We start from the raw sequence: 19,557 nt of genomic DNA on the forward strand, positions 1-19,557 counted from the left end.
TTAAGAGACTAACATTTTCTTTTTGTATGATATGGATGTTACTTGTATATCTTTGGTTCTTTGTAATCACTCATGTGATGTAAACTTGTCAACAATAACAGTTGGTCCCATATTCTTAAAGAGCAACTTGGTCTCTACTGTGTAAATCTAACTAGGCCTATAGTTTTTAGCCCCTTAAAAGATCTCCAAAAAGCAACCCAACTTCTAAAAGCTAATAAAGTTATCATGAGATTTTCACATTCAAACTCGGGCATAAGAGTTATTTAATGATCGTCATCAGACTCAGGCATTCACGAAATCCATCTACATTGTTAAGGTGGACAAATGATCAAGCAATGTAGTTTGTTCAAATCCCACTTTCTGTCTCCCAACTGGTTTCACTTTAACTGCCCTGATATTTAGAAGACAATGCACGGGTCATAAAATACCAAGCGAAACAACATTAGAAGATCATAACCATCAATTTGCATTGAAACAACCACACTGCATATGGCAATGTACAAAAAGTAAATCTATGTTTATAACAAATTTACATAGATGGAGCATCCCACTAATCCATTGAGTGAGTGATGTATATATGTAATTCATGTACAATTTTTTTTTTCATACTAATCAGAAAGTGATCAAACATCTGAAGAGACAAAACCAAGGTAATCGATGAATAGAGAGAAAGTAATGAAGAGCACCCAAGGCAATCGAAGAATAGAGAGAAACGTACTCAGCTACAATGCTACAACCTTTCAGCGAAGCCCATTCAAATAACTTTTTTTCTTTCAAAGAAAGTCTTTAAATGCCATAATTGCAGATCAGCAACACCCAAGCAAACAAACAACGATAACATACTCAGCAAGGCCATTCTTGAGTTGGTTGATTGGTTAAGCATCTGCATTTCCTCCTCCCTTAACCACAAAGAATACAAAGGGTTAATCATCTTCTAATCAAATCATGAGTTCTAACTTGTGAAACGAAGATGCCACATATGTACCTTTCTCTAAGGTTCTTCATGCTTTCATGGATAGATAGGATCCATTCCTCCAGCTTTTTCAATTCTAGTTCAGTGAACTGGAAGATAGTGGTGTAAGGCATCAGGATCATAACTAAAAAAAACTTTATATACATACCACACTCATTGTCCTGAGATTTACTTTTCAAAATTGGGGTTTGCTTTCTGATTTGGACCACTAACTGGATGAGTCTTGTGTTACAAGTTATACAAATATAAAAAGAACCATTTGACCAATCAGGGATGAACCTAGGATTTCTTCTTGGGTAGGGCTCTGCATTTGGCGGCCAAAGGGTGCGCAACTTTTTTTTAGAAAAGCGGTAATAATAGTTCAAGCATTTCTATGATATTGGTAGGGCATTTTTTCAAAATAGAGATAGAGATATACGTATAGGTTCAACAGGATACATATCCTCTCAAGTGAGCCGCACTTCACATCAGTTAAGACTGAGTGCACTAAATTTCAATTTAGTACAATATTAATTCTAATTCTCCGGTGTCAAAACAAAAAAACTCTAATTCTTTCAATTCGATAAATGAAATTGATAATCACATGGGATACTTTAATATTCAGTGGGCTCAGACTAAAAACTTGATCATAACATCAGTACCTAAGAATTTTGGGCCAATATGGGGATGAGCTACAAAGATATCCCGTAGAAAGATCTGTAAAAAGAATCTCATGTAAATAGAAACTACTCCAGCGAAATCCTTGAACTGCGAAATAAACCTTCATGAAAAGTTCACTACACTGTAAAATAAGAATTTGCACTATGCAACCACCCAAATTGACCAACAAGAAGCAAAGGATGGAATTTCCACAACTTAGTATGGAAATCAAGAGAGAGTGAATGGAAGAGTCTAAACCACTCAGATAGTAAACCCCTAACTTTAGACATTAACTTTGTACATGCAGCAATACCCTCAAAGGGAGAAAATATCTAAACATTGTTCATGAATCATTAAACACTATTCCTACTATGCACAACCATATGTACACAGACTATATGTATGTGAACAATTCTTGTACTCACATACTACACAGCCTTATGTAACCTGACCATGAGACTTATATTTCAACACTCCCCTCAAGCCGTAGATATTTAGCATACCAAGCTTATCAAGGAAAGTGTTAAATGGTCGACACGGAACTCATTTTGTCAAAATATTAGGAATCTAATTTTCAGTTCTAACAAAGGGAGTGCTGATGAGTCCTTCATTCAATTTCTCTTTAATGAAATGTTTATCAACTTCTACATATTTGGTTCTATCATGTTCAACTGGATTATGAGCAATGCTAACGGCAACCTTGTTGTCGCAATATAACTTCGTAGACCTTTAGGGCTCACAGATCCCGAGCCTTAACCATAAACTCTACTTCTGCACTAAATCTAGCTAAAACTGCTTCTTGCGGCGCCAAATTACTAGGTTTCCTCCCACAAAAGCACAATAGCCAGAGGTAGATCTATGATCAATCATAATAACTTCATGAACCCAATATCTGTCAACAATATTCTTAACAATAATAACTCATAGATTCCGAGTCATAACCCTAAACTCTGGTTGTCAACAATATTCTTAACAATTATAACTCACAGATTCCGAGCCATAACCCTAAACTCTGTTTATGCACTAAATCTGGCTATATCCGCTTCTTGCGGCGCCAAATTACTAGGTTTCCTCCCACAAAAAAATAATAGCCAGAGGTAAATCTATGATCAATCAAGGACCCTGCCCAATCTGCATCCATGTATGCCCCAACCTCCATGTAGTTATTCCTAGAAATAACAACCCTTTTGCTGGTGCAGACTTTAGACAGCGAAGTATTATATACACCACAACCATATGCGTCTCCCATGGAGCATTCATAACCTGGCTTACAACACTCACATAGTATGCAATGTCAGAACGAGTGTGAGACGATAAATTATTTTTCCCACTAGCCTTTGATACCTTTCTTTGTCCGCGCAGTGTCGTGTGCTTTTCCCAGCTTCTGATTTGGTTATATTGGTGCGTCAGTAGGCCGGCAGCCTAACATCCCTGTCTCGGCTAGAAGATCTAAAACATATTTCCTTTGGGAGATGTAAATACTCTTTTTGATCTTCCACTTCAATTCCTAGAAAGTAGCACAACTCTCCTCAGTCCTTTATCTAAGATTCTACCTTCCCCATTTCTTCCACATCATCACCTGTCATTATAATGTCATCCACATAGAAAATAAGTATGGTGATTTTTCCTTCCATGCACGTTTGAGGAACAGGATACGATCTGCCTGATTTTGCCGAAATTCATATCTTAACATACTTTGGGTGAACTTGCCAAACCATGCCTTGGAGACTCAATTTGCATACTTTTCCTTCATTAGTGGTTGTTTTCGGAAGGAATGTCCACGTATACTTCCTCTTCCAAATCACCATTAAGAAAAACATTCTTCACATCGAACTGTTAAGTGGTCATTCCTTGTTTGCTGCCAAAAATAACAAGACATGAATCGTGTTCATCTTAGCAACGGGTGCAAAGGTTTCTTGATAGTCAATTCTATAAGTCTGAGTATAACCCTTGGCTAATAATCTTGCTTCATATCTCTCAATAGTTCCATCAGACTTGAATTTCATACCAACTTGCAACCAACCGTCTTTTTTCCTTCAGGTAGCTCGACCTCATCCCATGTGAAATTCTCTTTTAGAGTTTTCTTTTCTTCCATCAGAGCTTGCTTCCATTTTGGATCAACAAGAGCATCTTCAACCCTTGTAAGAATTGTAACAGATGATAATTTGCAAAACCAGCATAAGAAGGAGACAGATGATAAGAAGATACAAAATTAGAGATTAGATGATCAGTAGAATATCCATATCGAGTCCGAGGCATGCGAGTGCGACTAGGATACCTATTTTCCACAAAATTTGTGGATCATCAGCTGAATGTACACCTACAACATTTCTGGACTCATCATCTAAAAGATCATCTTCATTTGCTCTTAAGGTAGCTTCAGCAGGAACTTTAGAAGGTTCTTGTTCGAATTTACTTGCTACCTGAGGAGCTGTATCTTTTCGTTTGTAAACCTAAAGCTGCGGAATAACCTGAGGTTGAGGAGCCATGCCTAATGAAGTACATCTTTCCTTAGTTACTGATCAAGGAATATCAAACCAAGGCTGATCATCTTTCCTTACCCCTTGAAGAGAAGCATCTGAATACCCTAAGAAGTAGGCTTGATCTTCACAAAAGTTACACCCTCAGATACATAGATCTTTCCCGTAGGAGGGTGACAATACCTGTAGCCTTTTTGAGTAGCTGAATATCTTGAGAATATACATCTAAGAGCTATCGGATCCAGTTTATTTTGATCTTTTTTATGGACATGAGCATAACCAACACACCCAAAAACCTTTATTAGAGCAGGTGTGAGGTTGAAGTGAAAGGCCAAGAGAAACGACAACACCAGGTGTTTGGAAATTTAGAACTCGAAAATGCATCTTGTTAAGTAGCTCTGCTGCAGTAAGGACATCATCGCCCCAATACCTCTTTGGCACACTCATTTGAAACAACAAGCATCTAGTGACTTCTAATAGGTGCCATTTTTTTGGCTCAGCAACTCCATTTTTCTAAGGGGCATTAGTAGAAGAGGTTTGGTGGGAAATCTCATGTCCAAGAAGTAAGATGAAAGACCTTGCTTTACATACTCACCATCCCTATCAGATTTTAACACTTGAATTTTCCTGTTAAACTGGGTAAGCACAAACTTATGAAAGTTCTTGAAGACAGCATGGATGTTGCTCCTATCTTTCAGTAAGTAAACCCAAGAATAAGATTAACAAACCAACGAAAGCCACAAGCAGCAATGACACGTGAAAGACCCCAGACATCACTATGTACAGATAGCAAAAGGAGATACTTCTATTTATGCTTAAAGGACAAGGAACACGGTGATGTTTAGTTATCTCACATGTTTCACAATGAAATTTAGATATATCAAGTTCTGGAAACAACTTAGGGAACAACCTTTGCAAATACCCAAAATAAGGATGTCCTAGTCGTTTAAGCCACATCCAGACTCGTTCTTCACAACTAGATCAACTTGTTGATTTGTAAGCTCGTGTGCTGCTCTCTTGTTCAGTCTCTTGTAATTCTAGGTACTAAAGGCCTCCTTCCTCCTTACCCAAACCAGAGTTGCCTTTCCTAATCAGATCTTGAAAAACACAATGTGTGCCAAAGAAGGTAAAACTACCCTTTAAAACTTTAATTATCTGACTGATGGAGAGGAAATTGCAAGAGTGATTTGGGACATGTAACACCGTAGAAAGGAATATGGAGCGAGTTATTGGGATAACCCTTAACCAAAGTTGGAGATTTGTCAACAGTCAAGATACACGGCTTACTGGGATTGGGATTATAAGTGGAAAACATGTTAGATTTCGTAGACATGTGATTTGTTGCTCCACTATCAACAATCTAAGGATCCTTAGATTTATCACATGCAGATCTAATTGGATTACCAAAAGTGCCTTTGTTACCTGATTGAGCCATAGAAGTAGATCCAACAGAATTCTCCTTGGGAGACAACATTCGAGCATACTCATTTGGCCTTAGGATGGTTGAGGAGATGGTTGAGAAAAAGAGCTGGTTGATGTAGGTTGAAACTCCTCATCAGTTGTGCAGTATGTTTTTGGGCCACCATTATGACCTTCTCTTCTTCCGTGTAATATGTTTTTGGGCCACCATTGTGACCTCTTCTTCCTTCAACACTGCCATTAGAATAACCCCTCTCCTATTACTATTCCTCCACTGTGAACGTCCATTCATGTCTTCCTGGTATGTTTTCTTTTATTACGATAGTCACAATATAACGAGTCTTTCTCACCAGGCTTTTTTTTTTTTTGGTATGGCTATTGAAGGAAACCTGTTTTGAGACATACTGCATTTTTTTGAGGCATACTCATTCATTATCCCATCTAGGGTGGGTTTATAAGGGGTGTCTAAAGGTAGTGCAATTACGTATATATCCTTAAATAGTTTAAATTACTAGAATGCCCTTATCCTCAAAAACATAAAATCAAAAATCAAAGTAACCTTTAAACTTAAACATCCTGGACTCCAATTCAATCAAGCAATTAATCAAGCAAACGAAACACGAATCGAAGTGAGCAATGTTGGAGTACGAAATCCAAATCTCAATTGCTCTTAGATGTATTTTAGAATGTATTTGTAACAAACCCATCTTGTTTTTAATTGATTTAATTTTGTTTGAATATGATTTCAAGGATGGAATTAGGGTTTTCAGAAGATCAGTTCGGCTGATCTTGGAATATCAATTTTGAGCCAAACCTAGTATATGACAACAATGAGACACTATGTTCGGCTAATGCGACTTCGCTAGATTTTGTTTGAATCAGCCGAACCTAGCCTTCTTCTTCGTTTTAAAATTCAGAAGATCAGTTCGGCTGATCTTAGAATATAAATTTTGAGCCGAACCTAGTGTATGATTTAGAGAAACACTATGTTAGGCTGATGCGACTTTGCTAGATTTTGTTAGAATCAGCCGAACCTAAAATTCGTCAGTTACAGAGTGAAGTTCGGCTGATAACCTATCAGCCGAATCTCTTTTTTTTTGAACCTCTTATGTAAGGGTAGTTATGCCATTATCAAAAAGAGTAGATAAGGGGTGATGTTGTTTTTTATTTAGTGACCCTATTTTGGCATTATTTAGTATGCCTCAAAAAAATTCAGTATGCCTCAAAACAGGTTTCTATTGAAGTATGAGACGTGAAGCAACTCTGCGAAGTTCTTCAGACCTCACAATTCCATAAACTGGCCCAAGTGTTGGCAATGGATCCATTCCCTATTTGAATCCTGATGGGGTCAAAATAAGAGCCTAGACCAGCAAAGAACTTAATGACCCGACCCTTTTTCATTCTCTTCTGTGACTTGATGGTGTCAGCTACATTCTCCATGTCACATGGCAGGAGGAAATCAAGTGTTTGCCACAAAGCTTGAAGAGCACTATAGTAGATCGACAGAGGTCTATTATTCTGCCGTGTCTCTACAACTCAATGATTAAAATCATAGATCTGTGTAGCATCACCACTCACCACACATAGATCTAAGCGATTGAATGCCACACTTCTTTTATAGTGGCTAGGCACATAAAGCTACTCCTTGGATCAAGAGACACTGAATCTAATAAGTAATAACCATATCATAATGGCTAGGCGCATAATAGACCTCCTTGGATCAAGAGGTCTATTATTCTGCCGTGTCTCTACAACTCAATGATTAAAATCATAGATCTGTGTAGCATCACCACTCACCACACATAGATCTAAGCGATTGAATGCCACACTTCTTTTACAGTGGCTAGGCGCATAAAGCTACTCCTTGGATCAAGAGACACTGAATCTAATAAGTAATAACCATATCATTATGATGTAGGGTTTGTGATTGTTGGACAGACTTTGCTACCGATTAAATACCCCATCTTTCCTTTACCAATGATGTAAAGTTTCACCCGATGATACCAGACAAGATAGTTGGTATCGTCCAACTTACAAGATGCCATCTTGACATTTGAGACCAGCCAAGATAGTTGGTATCATCCATCCAACTTACAAGATGTCATCTTGATATTTATACTATTATTATGAGAAAAGTCTAGAGATGCTGAACTCCTAGATTGAGACAAACTATTATTTTCAGAAGTACTAGACATAGCTCTACTTTTAACTCAACAACAAAGACAAACTTTAAAGGAGAAACCAACTTACAAACAGCCACAGGTTATTCAAGAACATCTCACAGCTTTTTCAAAAACAGCTTAAGGATCTAACTTACGAATTTGAATCTCAATTGATGCTACAGTAGATCTAGGTTGGGTTTTCTCTTCTCTCTTGAGCTCTGATACCATGTAGAATTCAATGGAGAGTGAATGGAAGAGTGTAAACCCCTAACATTATACATTAACTTCGTACAGTTATAATTGTACAAAGGAAGAAAATATTTAAACACTGTTCATGAATCACTGACCACAATTCCTACTCTGCATAACCATATGTACACAGACATGTAAACAATCCTTGTGCACACATACTACACATCCTTATGTAACCTGACCATGAGACTTATATTTCAACACTGAGACCCCCAGCAGGTAAGTCGTTCAGTACCCAAGTACTACAAGAGAGAAGCATGGACTTCTACTGTTTTTACCTCATCAAGGTTGAGACAATCAATCTTCTAAGTATGTTGATTGTTTGAGTCAGCAGGGATTGCTCTTTACTTTCGCTAGATCAACAAGAGTACGTTGATAATAACAGAACTAGCATACAGTGTAATTCCTAACAAAGTTCATAAAATGTTATGGTAATTAGTCCACTAAATCTTAACATCTCTAGTTAACCAGAGCCTTCTGCTATTTTGTTTCATCCACACCTATGCCTCCCGCGACTAGTATGATTTCAAAGGAATGATGAACACACTGCTATTTCTTTAACTGTATTATTCTTCCATTTGCCAATAGTTGCAGTCTTTCTAAGGATATTAGCAACTACTGCCATTGACGATTGCTGAATTTGTGTAGCCTGGAAGGATATTTTCAGAATGGTTATGGTATTTGTATATAACATGTTAACAATCAAAACTCTACTAATGGGAGCAGAACCACATTCGTCTACCGGGGTTTAAATTCCTTGTCTACAATGCCTAGGTTCATGCAAGCTTGCACCTTCACCTACACTTCTTGGGAATTTCAATAAGCATGTTGTACAGGGGAATCAGAACTCTAAATAATTGTACTCAACCAGAAACTATTAAAATTTCCTTGGAAACCAATTATCAGATACAGCACCAGAAACAACTACTATACTCTACGCTGATAATCTACACAGAACTATAAACATTGCTAGTGTTCACTCAAAGATGTCACATTTTATACTGGTTTAGATCAAGCAAGTTTAATTGCAAAAGCTTAATAACATCAAGTAATCATAGATTCATATACATGGGAATTGCGGAAAAAAATTAAGACATTTACAAGTAGAGTTTAGATACATACACTGATTTTGTCTTTCCTGAGAATGGAATTACTGATTTGTTGTTTCATAGCCACGCCTGTTCTCCATTCAAACTCGATAGGTATAGGCGGAACCGAAGGATCAAAATATGGAGACCAAAAACAAACATTATGTTCTCCATTTTTAGTTGCAGTAAATGCAAATTCCCCCTTTTCAACACTTTCAGCATAATGTAAGCTTTCCCCATCTGGATCACTCACCTAAAACAACAACAATAACAACAAAATAAAGAAACCCTAATTAAACAAACAGGAAAACGGAAATGATTTACTTAAATTAGAACTTGAATCCGTAAGAAGTTAATAAGATCTACTTACTCTAGCAGAGATCTTGTAATTGTGAGAAGCAGTGCCATTGATGAAGTAATGAGCATGAGTTACTGAGTTGATGTATAGATCTTCAGAGATACATTTTGTTCGACCTGATTCAAGGTTGAATACAAAAGATTCAATCTGAATCAGTAAAGAAAGAATCAAAATTACTCTGATTTGAAGCATTTTGATAAACCCCCAAAGATTCCAGCTTAAACCAGGAGGATATCGCACTCTCACGAATCTTTCACTCTCTACTATTTTTGTGACTAGTTCAGGGAAAAGAGCGGGTAAAGTTTGCTGAAGAGTGAAGCGACAGTGATCTTGGTTTGATCGTGTGCTTCTCGAGGATTGTTATTACCAAATTATGAGTATATTTAACTGCCACGTACCCCATGTAAAGGAGCAGGGGAACGTGGAAAGAATTCCGGTCACACGTGGAGTAGTTAAGGGCAGGGGCATAAAGTGAAGTGGTCGTTAGGTATGTCCCAACTCCCTCGTGTTTTTCGAGATTTCGTGAGATTTAGAGGAACTCCAGTCTGTTTAGATCACTGTTCCGAACACGAGTTCGTTTGATTCATTTGAACCGTTTCTAACAAGAACCAGGCACATAATCATCAGAAAAGGGAAATCAAAAATATTGTAAAGTCAATTCATCTGTAACTGAGATGTCTTATATTAGTGGAGGATAAAATGGAAATTAGTTTTGATAAAGGCGTGATAACGCTCGACTCGGATAAGTATTAAGAAGCGGTTAAAGTTTTGCTTATTGTGTGCGCGTATTTATGTACTTTTGTGAGTCGACTCGTAGTTTTTTTCTTTTAGCTTTTGAGAAACAAAATACAGGCAAACAAACAAAGGAGAATTCCTTCTCCCACCACTACCACCACCTCCATTTACCCATTTCTCTCTCATCTCCTCACACCTTTCATGGAATCAAGGTTGAAGAGAAGAAAGAGAAATTTAGGGTTACCAAATTCAACTCAGTCTAATTCTTAAAAGCACCTCTAATCTTTTTGTGCACCAAATTAGGGTTTAATTTTTGGGTTAAGAGTGTGATTTATAAAGAGATGGAGAGTTGTAGTAGTGGCAGTAGTAGTGGTAGTATGAATGGGGGTGGTTATAATAATAAGAAAGGGGGAAAGAGTAGCAATGGTGGTGGAAGTTATGGGTTTAATTTTAGAGTATGGATATTTCGATTGAGTACAAGTATTTTGGTATGGACAGGAATTATACAGCTTACTTCAATGGTTGAACTTTGGCATCCACATTTACCGAAAGGATGGCCTACTGCATGTATTGATCGTCCTCTGCATACATCTGATGATATTAAGAATTCAACCAACTTCTCAATTGTTTCTGAACATCAATTCTCTCCTCATTCTCCTCCTTCCCTTCTCCCCAATCGTAAGTCTTTCTTAACCTACATTTTAGTTTATTTTGGTTTTTATTTTTTTAATTTTGTCATGAATATGAATATATGTTGAGGGTTTTTCAGAACCAATTAGTTTCTCTATTTGGTTACTGTAAACTACTGATTAGGCATATGAACGATGTGTTCTTTGAGGATTTGAATTGTGATATTGAAAGCTTCCACATTGTATTAAAAAGTCAATGGCAGCCATTACCTAATCATGGTTAATAAAAAATGGATTAATGGAATTATTGAATACCTGAAACTTGCATGTCAGGTTTAATTCTCTATTACACAAATTAGATAAGATAGATGTCAGCAAAAACTAGGAGGTAAGAGCAAGTAGAAGATATGTTTAAGGTTGATTGGGTCAAAGGCTCTCAAACCATCTCTTTCAACACTGACCAGGCCTTCGTACTTGAAATTCTAATTTGGAAAGTCATAATTGGATTTCATAATATAGTATTAGAAATTTAGAATAAATGAAAAAACTGTTCTCACTTTTAACTTACAGTTGTACTCCATGTAACTCAAACAAATCTAACATGTTAAACATGCTTCAGTTATACGACTATACCGGGAGTATAAGATGTAACTCAACTTTATACAATGTGATTACGAATTTCTACTTATAAAGGAGCTGCTAATTAGCTCCATTGGCTGATGCATATTTGTCTGGTTTGATTCAAATGCCAGTTGTTAAAATCAAATGACTTCTTTTTTCATGAGAAATTATCTTTTAGTAGAAAATCGTTAGCCCCGTAAAATGGCTTTCTCAGTATAATGTGGGCCTAGTGAAGGTATTATAATATTCTTCCTAGTCTATACCAAGTTTTCTTTCTCATTTCAAAGGTTTATGCGAATTGTGTTTTTGCAGTACAGCTTATTCTGCATGCATTCTGTGCCTTTACATTTTAAATTTTGACTTCCTAAAAGACATAAGGGAGAAAGGTTTTAAATAGGGGGTATGGGTGTTTAGCTGCATCCATTTTTAAGGCTATATCCTGATGTTAAAGGATTAAAACTAGTTTAGCTGGTTATCACATATTTAACATAGCACAAGCAAAGTGAAGTTATTGTATGTTACAAAAGTATAGTCTTTTGATAATTGCGTGCACTGTTTTTGACTTAGGTATATACAAAAGTAATGGTTACCTAAGAGTATCTTGCAATGGTGGACTGAACCAAATGCGAGCTGCGGTATGTGAATCTTATCATCTTTCTTTTCCATTTTTAGAGGCTCTGTACTTCATGTCTGTTGCTATTTTTTGTGGAACCTATATCTTGTGACCCTGATCATCTGGCTGCATCTTTTGGAGTTTTCTCTTTGTGAATTATTCTTTTGGATTCTCAACTATTCTGGCTGGCTTATTTGCAGATCTGTGATATGGTTACTGTTGCTCGTTACCTTAACCTGACTTTACTAGTTCCGGAGCTAGATAAAACTTCATTTTGGGCTGATCCGAGGTAGGGATTTTTTTAAAGAATTTTCTTCCTAAGAGAGTGTCTCAGAACGGCTTTATCGAGCCAATTACAAATACCTTGCATTTAAGTTACTTTTCTGATTCAGCTTACTCTATGATCTGTAACTTTAGAGTGGCTTTAACATGAACAAATCATCGAGTTTCTCTAATTTAAGTCACTGAAGCTATGTTGTCAAATTCAGACATAGTTATATTGTTCTCGTTTATTTTTCAGTGATTTCAAGGATATATTCAATGTCAAGCACTTCGTAAACTCATTAAGAGATGAAGTCCGCATAGTCAAATCGCTTCCGAAAAAGTTTAACCGGAAAACCCGCAGCACCATGTACTCAATGCCTCCTGTAAGCTGGTCTACTGAAAAATACTACACCAAACAGGTAGAGCTAAATATGTTTAACGATCTCTGTTTTTTGTTCTTTAAATAAGGCTTCCTTATCCTATTATGAGTAAATCAGCTAGTTTAATGGCAGTCTTTCAATTGCAGATCTTGCCACTTTTCCGCAGACACAAAGTCATCCATTTTAACAAAACGGATGCTCGCCTGGCAAATAACGGTCTCCCTCTTGAACTACAGAAGCTACGTTGCCGAGTTAATTATCAGGCATTGAGGTTTACTCCTCAGCTTGAGGCCTTAGGTAATAAGCTCATTTCAATTCTGAAGAAGAGTGGAGTCTTTGTTGTTCTGCATCTGAGATACGAAATGGATATGCTGGCTTTTTCTGGCTGTACTCATGGATGCTCTGTTAAAGAGACAGAAGAGCTCACAGAAATGAGGTCTGTGCTGTCACACGAAATTAAGTGACACATAAACTCTAATGCTTACTCTCTCAGTTTATCTTGTATGCTGTAAATCAAGTGATACGACCCAGTAGATGGTTTGAAAACTTTAATCAGAAGTTCATGAATCCAATGTTGGATTTCTTGTTAAATGATCCCAGCAGAATCCTTTTCTTTCCCATTGATGGAGATCGGTGTGGGGATGCGAAGTTCTATAACCAAACCCTTATGTATCCCTTTAGTACCTTATCAATCTATTCCTGATCATCATGATTGTGAATCTTTAGGTATGCATATCCTTGGTGGAAGGAGAAAGAGATAGTGTCGGAAAAGAAGAGACTTGAAGGTCTCTGTCCTCTTACACCAGAGGAAATTGCTTTGGTCCTGCAAGCATTGGGTTTTGCAAGGAGTACTCGAATATATATTGCTTCAGGTGAAATTTATGGTGGTGAAAGAAGGTTGGCTACTCTGCGAGCTGCATATCCTAATTTAGTAAGTCCAATGCTAATTGAGAAATACATTTCGGATTGAGTGACTATCTTGACCAACTCCTCAATCCTGACAAAGCATTTTTTTTTTCTGCAAAACTCTTTCTCGATATGTGTTTTGCAGGTGAGGAAGGAGATGCTCCTAAGTCAAGATGATTTAAGGCCTTTCCAAAACCACTCAACTCAGATGGCTGCATTGGATTACATGGTCTCTGCTGCCAGTGATGTTTTTATTCCCAGTTATGATGGGAATATGGCGAAAGTTGTCGAGGGACACCGCAGGTTTGATCTTGTTGTAATTGATGTTCTTCATATATTTAGTTTAACTTTTGAATCTAATACGTGGAACCCACAATATGATGGTAAGAAGCAATGTAGCAGATAATTAGTTGCTTGCACCAAAATTACCTGGCTAACAATTATGCTTAAGTAAGTTCACCTCCCTGATTTATCAGTAAACATTGACTGGTTTCATGATCTACCTTTAGGTACTTGGGTTTTAGAAGGACCATCCAGTTGGATCGGAAGGAGTTGGTGGAGCTGCTAGATTTGCACCAGAATAACACTCTCTCGTGGGATGAATTCTCAGATGCTGTGAGGCACGTTCATGAGCATCGAATGGGTCAACCCACGATTAGGCAGGTGATACCTGACCGGCCTAAGGAAGAGGATTACTTCTATTCTAATCCTCAGGAATGCCTTGGACCCTGGCAACCTCAATCTGAAGCCAGTATCATCTGAGGCTATTTGGTGTCACACCTGGTTTATTCAGTTTGCAGCCCTCACTTTTTGATGCCAGAGCTTGGTTTAAGCTGCTGCTTCCATGTACAAAGAAAGAGAGATACAGAAAAAAGGGGTGGAGTTTTGTATCCCATTGTCAAGTGACTGTAAGGAGAAAAAATTTCTTTGAAGAAAGAAAGAGGTAAATAATGAAGAATTCACTAACCTAAGCTCAAAACCGGATTTGAATTCTCTAAAAGAGCCATGATTCTCAATTACAGTCATAATGACTTCTATAGGTTATTCGCGAGCTGATGGAGAAGCTTGGTTAAAATTTGCTCCCTGTTTTCCACGAGTCTTTCGTGAATTGCAATTTTCTTCTTTTTTATGGTTAGAATAGAGCTTTAAAAGATCTTCATTGTGTTAATTAGTTCCATCGTGGTTGTTTGACAGTGATCCGGATCTCTGATAAGGCAATTGCTCAATAAATATACCGCTAACCTTCTGACATTTTTTACTGTATCCCAATCATTATCGTAATGGCTGCCTCCCTCTGTAAACTGTCAAATCTCATGACAGTCTTTGTCGTAGTTCTGTACGAGAATGTAGATCAAATTGCACATTTTCTTCTGTGATTCCTGAATGACTCCCCGAGCTTATATTATTTTTGCTGTTTAAAGTCTCCTCCACTAAGTAGCTCATACGGAGCCTTTGTGATCAATGATAGTCATAGATGTGGGCAGATACACCCAAATAAAATGAGTGAAAGAACCAGGTGCAACTTGAACCATACCGAGTTGTACTTCTGCCCCCCTTTCGTTGGATATATATTCTGTAGACATCTCAGAAAACAGACACTATAAAAGACTAAACAGTAAACATGAGGCTGGTTTTGTTTTCCCCTCTTTTCTTTCAGAAAAAATGAACGAGAAGATCAAAGAAAATCAAATGAACCAGTATAACAGATCATCAAGCTGTAGATGAATCACGAAAAAGAAGAAGAAACTGAACAATTCGACTGGTTAAGAAGGTAAGAATCTCAAAAACAAGTTATATCGTCCACTTTTTATGGCATCGGAAGAAGTGAATTTAGATTTTAGGGTTTTAGAAGTAGAAATGCAATGGGTTGTTCTAGTTTTAGTTCTTCTATAGTTCTTCTAGTACTAATGTTACTGGGGAGTGTTAATTAACTGAACAAGAAGATGCTGATTAAGTGTGAGGAGTTAATTCAGAGGGTTGATTAAATTGTGGGAAATTTTGCAAAATTTTGAAAGTAATGGTCCAGAAGCAAAACAAAAGCTTAATCACTGTGATGTAACTGCAAAAAGGAAGTTTGATACAGCATGAGATTTGATTGGGATTTGATTGATCAGGAAAAATTTGTGCCATCCATGCGGTTGCGAAAGCAATCAATACCTTTTATGCTTTTAAACGGTTTAAGTTTGACACCAGAATTGAGGAATCCCAAGATATCTTAAGTGCCTTGTGCTGGTCCATTCAAGATGCTGAGAATTTGCTGTTTTATGACGAGAAAGGTTTCCATTGAATACCAAGAGTTCTAACATCACTCAATGGGTGGTTTAATATGGTGGTCAGTTTACGTGAAGCGAGTAGGAGAGAGATGAGTGGGAGAAATCACCCGCGATGTTGTTTCGTGTTCTAGTATGATCTCATGTTATGCAAAAGCTAGTTAAATAAATGATGTTCTCCAGTTGTTTAATCAGATGAAGGATTTGGGTATGGCTCCATGTGAGAAGGTTTATAATGCAATCATTTATGCTCTAGCTAAAGAGAAGCTTGTAAAAGAAGCATGTAATCTTGTTGAACAAATGGGGGCTAATGCTAGATACTGTCACTTACTACTCATTTGTTAAGCCCCTAGTCAGAGCGCGTCGAATTGATGATGCAAGATTAGTCTTTGCTGACATGGTTCAAAAGGTTTCTCACCATCAATTGGGGCTTATCATGTATCATTTAGCATCCTTAAGACTGGTGAAGAGGTATTTGATCCTGGGAAAGATGAAAGAGACATGTTGCCACCCCATCAATGATACTTCCATTATGTTGATTAGAGAATTTTGTCGGTGGCTGTTTGAAAATGTTTTCTTGTTGTGGAATGAGATGGACAAGAATGGTGTAAAATTAAAGCTCGTATTGTTCTCATTCTGAATGGGATGTCGGAAGAGGCCTTTAAGTATCATGAGGAGATGAAGGAAAATGGGGTTTCGCCTAAACCAAAGACAGAAGATATGCCTCAAGCTTGAGTTTCTGGTAAAGAAACAGCTGGGACGCCAAAGCTAGAAGTGAGAGATAACCAAGGCAATCGTGGGCCATTGGCGAAAATCAGGAGCACCTCCTCGGGATCATCTGTCATGAAAGAGATTTTGCGAACAACTAGAAAACAAGAAAGGTTGCTAGGGAGAAGGGACTTTCTTTTGGAAACATTAGAATCTCTTATTTCATTATTTTGGAACAAGCTCACTGGCGCATGTTTCATGGTGCATAGGTTTCCTCATATAACTGTACCTATCAAATTCCCTCAGGTGCGCTCCATCTCTTATGCTGTATGTTTCTTTTTAGGATATATTTCTCCAAGTTTGACCCCTGGACAGATTCCAAGATTTGGATTTTAAATGCTTCTGTTTCTTGGTACAGACTATGTCTTAAGCTCTTAAGTTTAATTACTATTTTTTGGAAAGCCTCCTTGTATTAGATGTTATTTATACTAATCCGCCAAGCACAGAGATTAGGTAGCACTAAAAAAAATCAAAACCCCCTTCTTCCCTTTCAAGCTTCCTCTCCGATTGCAGAGGCTGAAGTTGGATCTGGTTGTCAGTCCAACAACTCATGGAGTTTCTGTTGGAATATTTTATCCCAATTTGTTTCAAATCTATATGTAATCTTTCTAGAATTTTGCTTTCACTGAGTTAGGAGGCACATTAGTAAATTCATTAATAGTAACAATGCGATTATCTTGAAATAAATTAATTTTACGCACAAGCACTGCAGCAATTGCCAATGTATAAGTAAGCTTACAACCTTCAATACTACCCCTTTTGCATGATGGGGAAAAATGACTAATTATTTAGAAAGTGACGGATTCTAGTACTACTTATTTCCTAATGCTGTTTATATACATATCCTCCAACTCTGTACACAGATCAGCAACTTCAAGAAGAATTTAAAATGGTAACAGGTTGGTTTGGTAAGGATTTAAATGTGGAGAATTGAGACCAGCAAAGTAGTAATCTTGGAATGATAGATCCATTGTAGGTTGTTCTCCGAACATTGTGAAAGAATTCTTTAGGTCATCTAGGTTCAAGTCTGTGAACCAGTTACTATTGTCTTCCTCTTTTACCAATCTTTCTTGTTTAAATTCTACTGTTTGAGGTTTATTACTTTGGGACGCAGTATGATAAATAAGCTCAGTAGGTAGATCATTTTCAACATCTGATTCTATGGTTCTAATACTGTCTGAACCCGTGTCTTCTTCAGCGACCATAGACGAATCCATTGTTTCTTCAACAGATTGCTCTTCTTTTCGGTTCTCAGTTATTTCCCAGTTGTTCTTCTTGTTGTAAAGACGGCAAAGAACCCAGCCTTCCAGCTGCAGGAAACATAAGTTCACGTCAGCATTGTACATCTTGTATGGTCACCAGAATGAAAAAGTTATTGACTAAACCCCCTGACTATTACTCCATATATAAAGAACTTCTTATATGCAATATAGTTTAAACAAATGATGGTTACCCAGTGGCGTTTTGTGTATGCATTTTTGGTGCAGGTGTCAGCATGATACTAGTCAGTCTTAAAGGAGAGATAAGTAAGGTATGCATTCAACCCGCTAAATCTGACTATCATTCTCAGTCAAAATAGAAGGTTCATGAATCATTTGTTTGTGTTTCTAACTTACGAAATGTTATAACTAGGAAACTGCCTTCTCATAAATTTGATAGAGGTTCTAGAAATGATTTATATGAACTATGACAATGGAACTTACTCTTAAACTGCTGTTCTTGTTGGATGTTCGCTTTGGTTCAGCTAACCGATATTCATGCATGATCCAATTAGTTTTAACTCCTTTTGGTGCCTTTCCAGAGTAGAAAACCAGTGCCTTTTTAATTCCCACATTCTTTTCACTTCCTTTAGGCCTGATTGGTTTATCAGCACCAGTTGCTTTCCAGTATCCACTTCTAGCTGCCCTATTTGGCCTTGACCCATTCGGGTACTTTCTATCTCTTGGACTAAAGAAATACCATTCCTTTGTTCCGAACAAGGCCTTCTCTGTTCATCCAAACATCCAAGAATTATCAGCACATAAGTTAATAAGCTTAACATAGTACAAAATAGAGGAAACCATTAGTGAAAGACCTAGATCACTCTACTTACTGAATTAAAAAGTTCCCGAACATACCTGGAAGTTGCCATGGATCGTATTTGTAGAGATCAACCTCGCCAATAATCGGAACTGGTAAACGTTGGTAACTGATTTTCCTACATAGGTAATGAACCACAAGTTCTTCGTCAGTAGGATGAAATCGGAACCCTGGTGGTAGATTCAGCTCAGCTTCTACATCTCTATCTCTTCTCATCATGATTCCTTGATCTTGTTTGTTTTTCCTTTCTTTTTCTTGCTCTTGTTATCTGAATCTTGATTCTTCTGGTTTGTGTTTGTGAACGTGCAAAATGTTGTTGAACTGAAACAACATGAAGACATGCATCTATATAAATAGAGAAAATTCTGGGTGGTATGCGGGACCCACATGTCTCAAGGAAGGTCTCACGTGGGTGTATTTTCTTATCATAATATTTCTTTCGGTAGCTTTTACCACTGGCTATGAGAAGGCTATGAGCTGCAATCGTGATTTTGAAGTAGAATGTTCCACTTTGCTTTGGCTTTTTGTGAGCCAATTTGCCAAATTGTGTGGGACCTTTTTGGTGTCTGGCGGCAAGGGTCAGAAATGAAATTTAGAAGATGGCCGACCTCTTGATTCCTGAGTCTAATCTAGACAGAGAGTATTATTTGTTACTTGACCGGATCTTTTTGGTCCTGGTGTATAGTCTTTTAGGTAAGGCTTATCCTTGAGTACCTTCCTTTGCTAATTACTCATACTTGGTACTTCATTAGGATTATTATCATGTCCAAGTCTTCTGCTAATTATTAAGTTTAAACTGTTGTCATCATGACCTTCATTGAAAATTTTGGAATTTCATAACATATCTTTCATTTATGGAGAATAAAGTAATATATCTATGAAATTGCATATTGATATGATTCATGCAAATATTTAAGAACG

The 19,557-nt window shown here is 37.3% G+C and overlaps 3 protein-coding genes and 1 pseudogene across 3 annotated transcripts; 2 read left to right on the forward strand and 2 right to left on the reverse strand.

Annotated features, from left to right (window-relative positions):
• Positions 1–427: 427 nt before the first annotated feature.
• Positions 428–9,660, reverse strand: LOC113308753 (transmembrane emp24 domain-containing protein p24delta9-like). Its single transcript, XM_026557217.1, has 4 exons — positions 9,384–9,660; positions 9,048–9,266; positions 986–1,062; positions 428–899 (listed from the first exon to the last, which is right to left on the reverse strand). Exons 1-4 carry the CDS (start codon positions 9,561–9,563, stop codon positions 755–757), a joined length of 621 nt encoding a protein of 206 aa, XP_026413002.1. The 5' UTR covers positions 9,564–9,660; the 3' UTR covers positions 428–754.
• A 454-nt stretch (positions 9,661–10,114) lies between these two features.
• LOC113308751 (O-fucosyltransferase 3-like) lies at positions 10,115–14,770 on the forward strand. Its single transcript, XM_026557215.1, has 8 exons — positions 10,115–10,784; positions 11,924–11,991; positions 12,170–12,258; positions 12,490–12,652; positions 12,760–13,049; positions 13,340–13,544; positions 13,665–13,822; positions 14,029–14,770. Exons 1-8 carry the CDS (start codon positions 10,448–10,450, stop codon positions 14,279–14,281), a joined length of 1,563 nt encoding a protein of 520 aa, XP_026413000.1. The 5' UTR covers positions 10,115–10,447; the 3' UTR covers positions 14,282–14,770.
• Positions 14,771–15,381: 611 nt separating this feature from the next.
• On the forward strand, positions 15,382–16,914 carry LOC113312887 (annotated as a pseudogene).
• Positions 16,915–17,203: 289 nt separating this feature from the next.
• LOC113308752 (NAC domain-containing protein 68-like) lies at positions 17,204–18,962 on the reverse strand. Its single transcript, XM_026557216.1, has 3 exons — positions 18,675–18,962; positions 18,261–18,544; positions 17,204–17,867 (listed from the first exon to the last, which is right to left on the reverse strand). The coding sequence occupies exons 1-3, from the start codon at positions 18,853–18,855 to the stop codon at positions 17,442–17,444; spliced, it is 891 nt and encodes a 296-aa protein (XP_026413001.1). The 5' UTR covers positions 18,856–18,962; the 3' UTR covers positions 17,204–17,441.
• Between the last annotated feature and the right edge of the window lie 595 nt (positions 18,963–19,557).

Source organism: Papaver somniferum, chromosome 9, assembly GCF_003573695.1.
Source record: "Papaver somniferum cultivar HN1 chromosome 9, ASM357369v1, whole genome shotgun sequence".
NCBI classification, from domain to species: Eukaryota; Viridiplantae; Streptophyta; class Magnoliopsida; order Ranunculales; family Papaveraceae; genus Papaver; species Papaver somniferum.

Excerpts from the sequence above, each read along its gene's own strand:
- LOC113308753 (XM_026557217.1), bottom strand. The coding sequence starts at position 9,563 with ATGCTTCAAATCAGAGTAATTTTGATTCTTTCTTTACTGATTCAGATT. Across the intron at positions 9,267-9,383 it reads ATTACAAGATCTCTGCTAGA|GTGAGTGATCCAGATGGGGA; the intron begins GTAAGTAGATCT and ends TTGTTGTTTTAG. Across the intron at positions 900-985 it reads ATGAAGAACCTTAGAGAAAG|GGAGGAGGAAATGCAGATGC; the intron begins GTACATATGTGG and ends TTTGTGGTTAAG.
- LOC113308751 (XM_026557215.1), top strand. The coding sequence starts at position 10,448 with ATGGAGAGTTGTAGTAGTGGCAGTAGTAGTGGTAGTATGAATGGGGGT. Across the intron at positions 12,259-12,489 it reads TCATTTTGGGCTGATCCGAG|TGATTTCAAGGATATATTCA; the intron begins GTAGGGATTTTT and ends TTTATTTTTCAG. Across the intron at positions 12,653-12,759 it reads AAAAATACTACACCAAACAG|ATCTTGCCACTTTTCCGCAG; the intron begins GTAGAGCTAAAT and ends TTTCAATTGCAG.
- LOC113308752 (XM_026557216.1), bottom strand. The coding sequence starts at position 18,855 with ATGATGAGAAGAGATAGAGATGTAGAAGCTGAGCTGAATCTACCACCA. Across the intron at positions 18,545-18,674 it reads CGATCCATGGCAACTTCCAG|AGAAGGCCTTGTTCGGAACA; the intron begins GTATGTTCGGGA and ends TTGGATGAACAG. Across the intron at positions 17,868-18,260 it reads ACAAGAACAGCAGTTTAAGA|CTGGAAGGCTGGGTTCTTTG; the intron begins GTAAGTTCCATT and ends TGTTTCCTGCAG.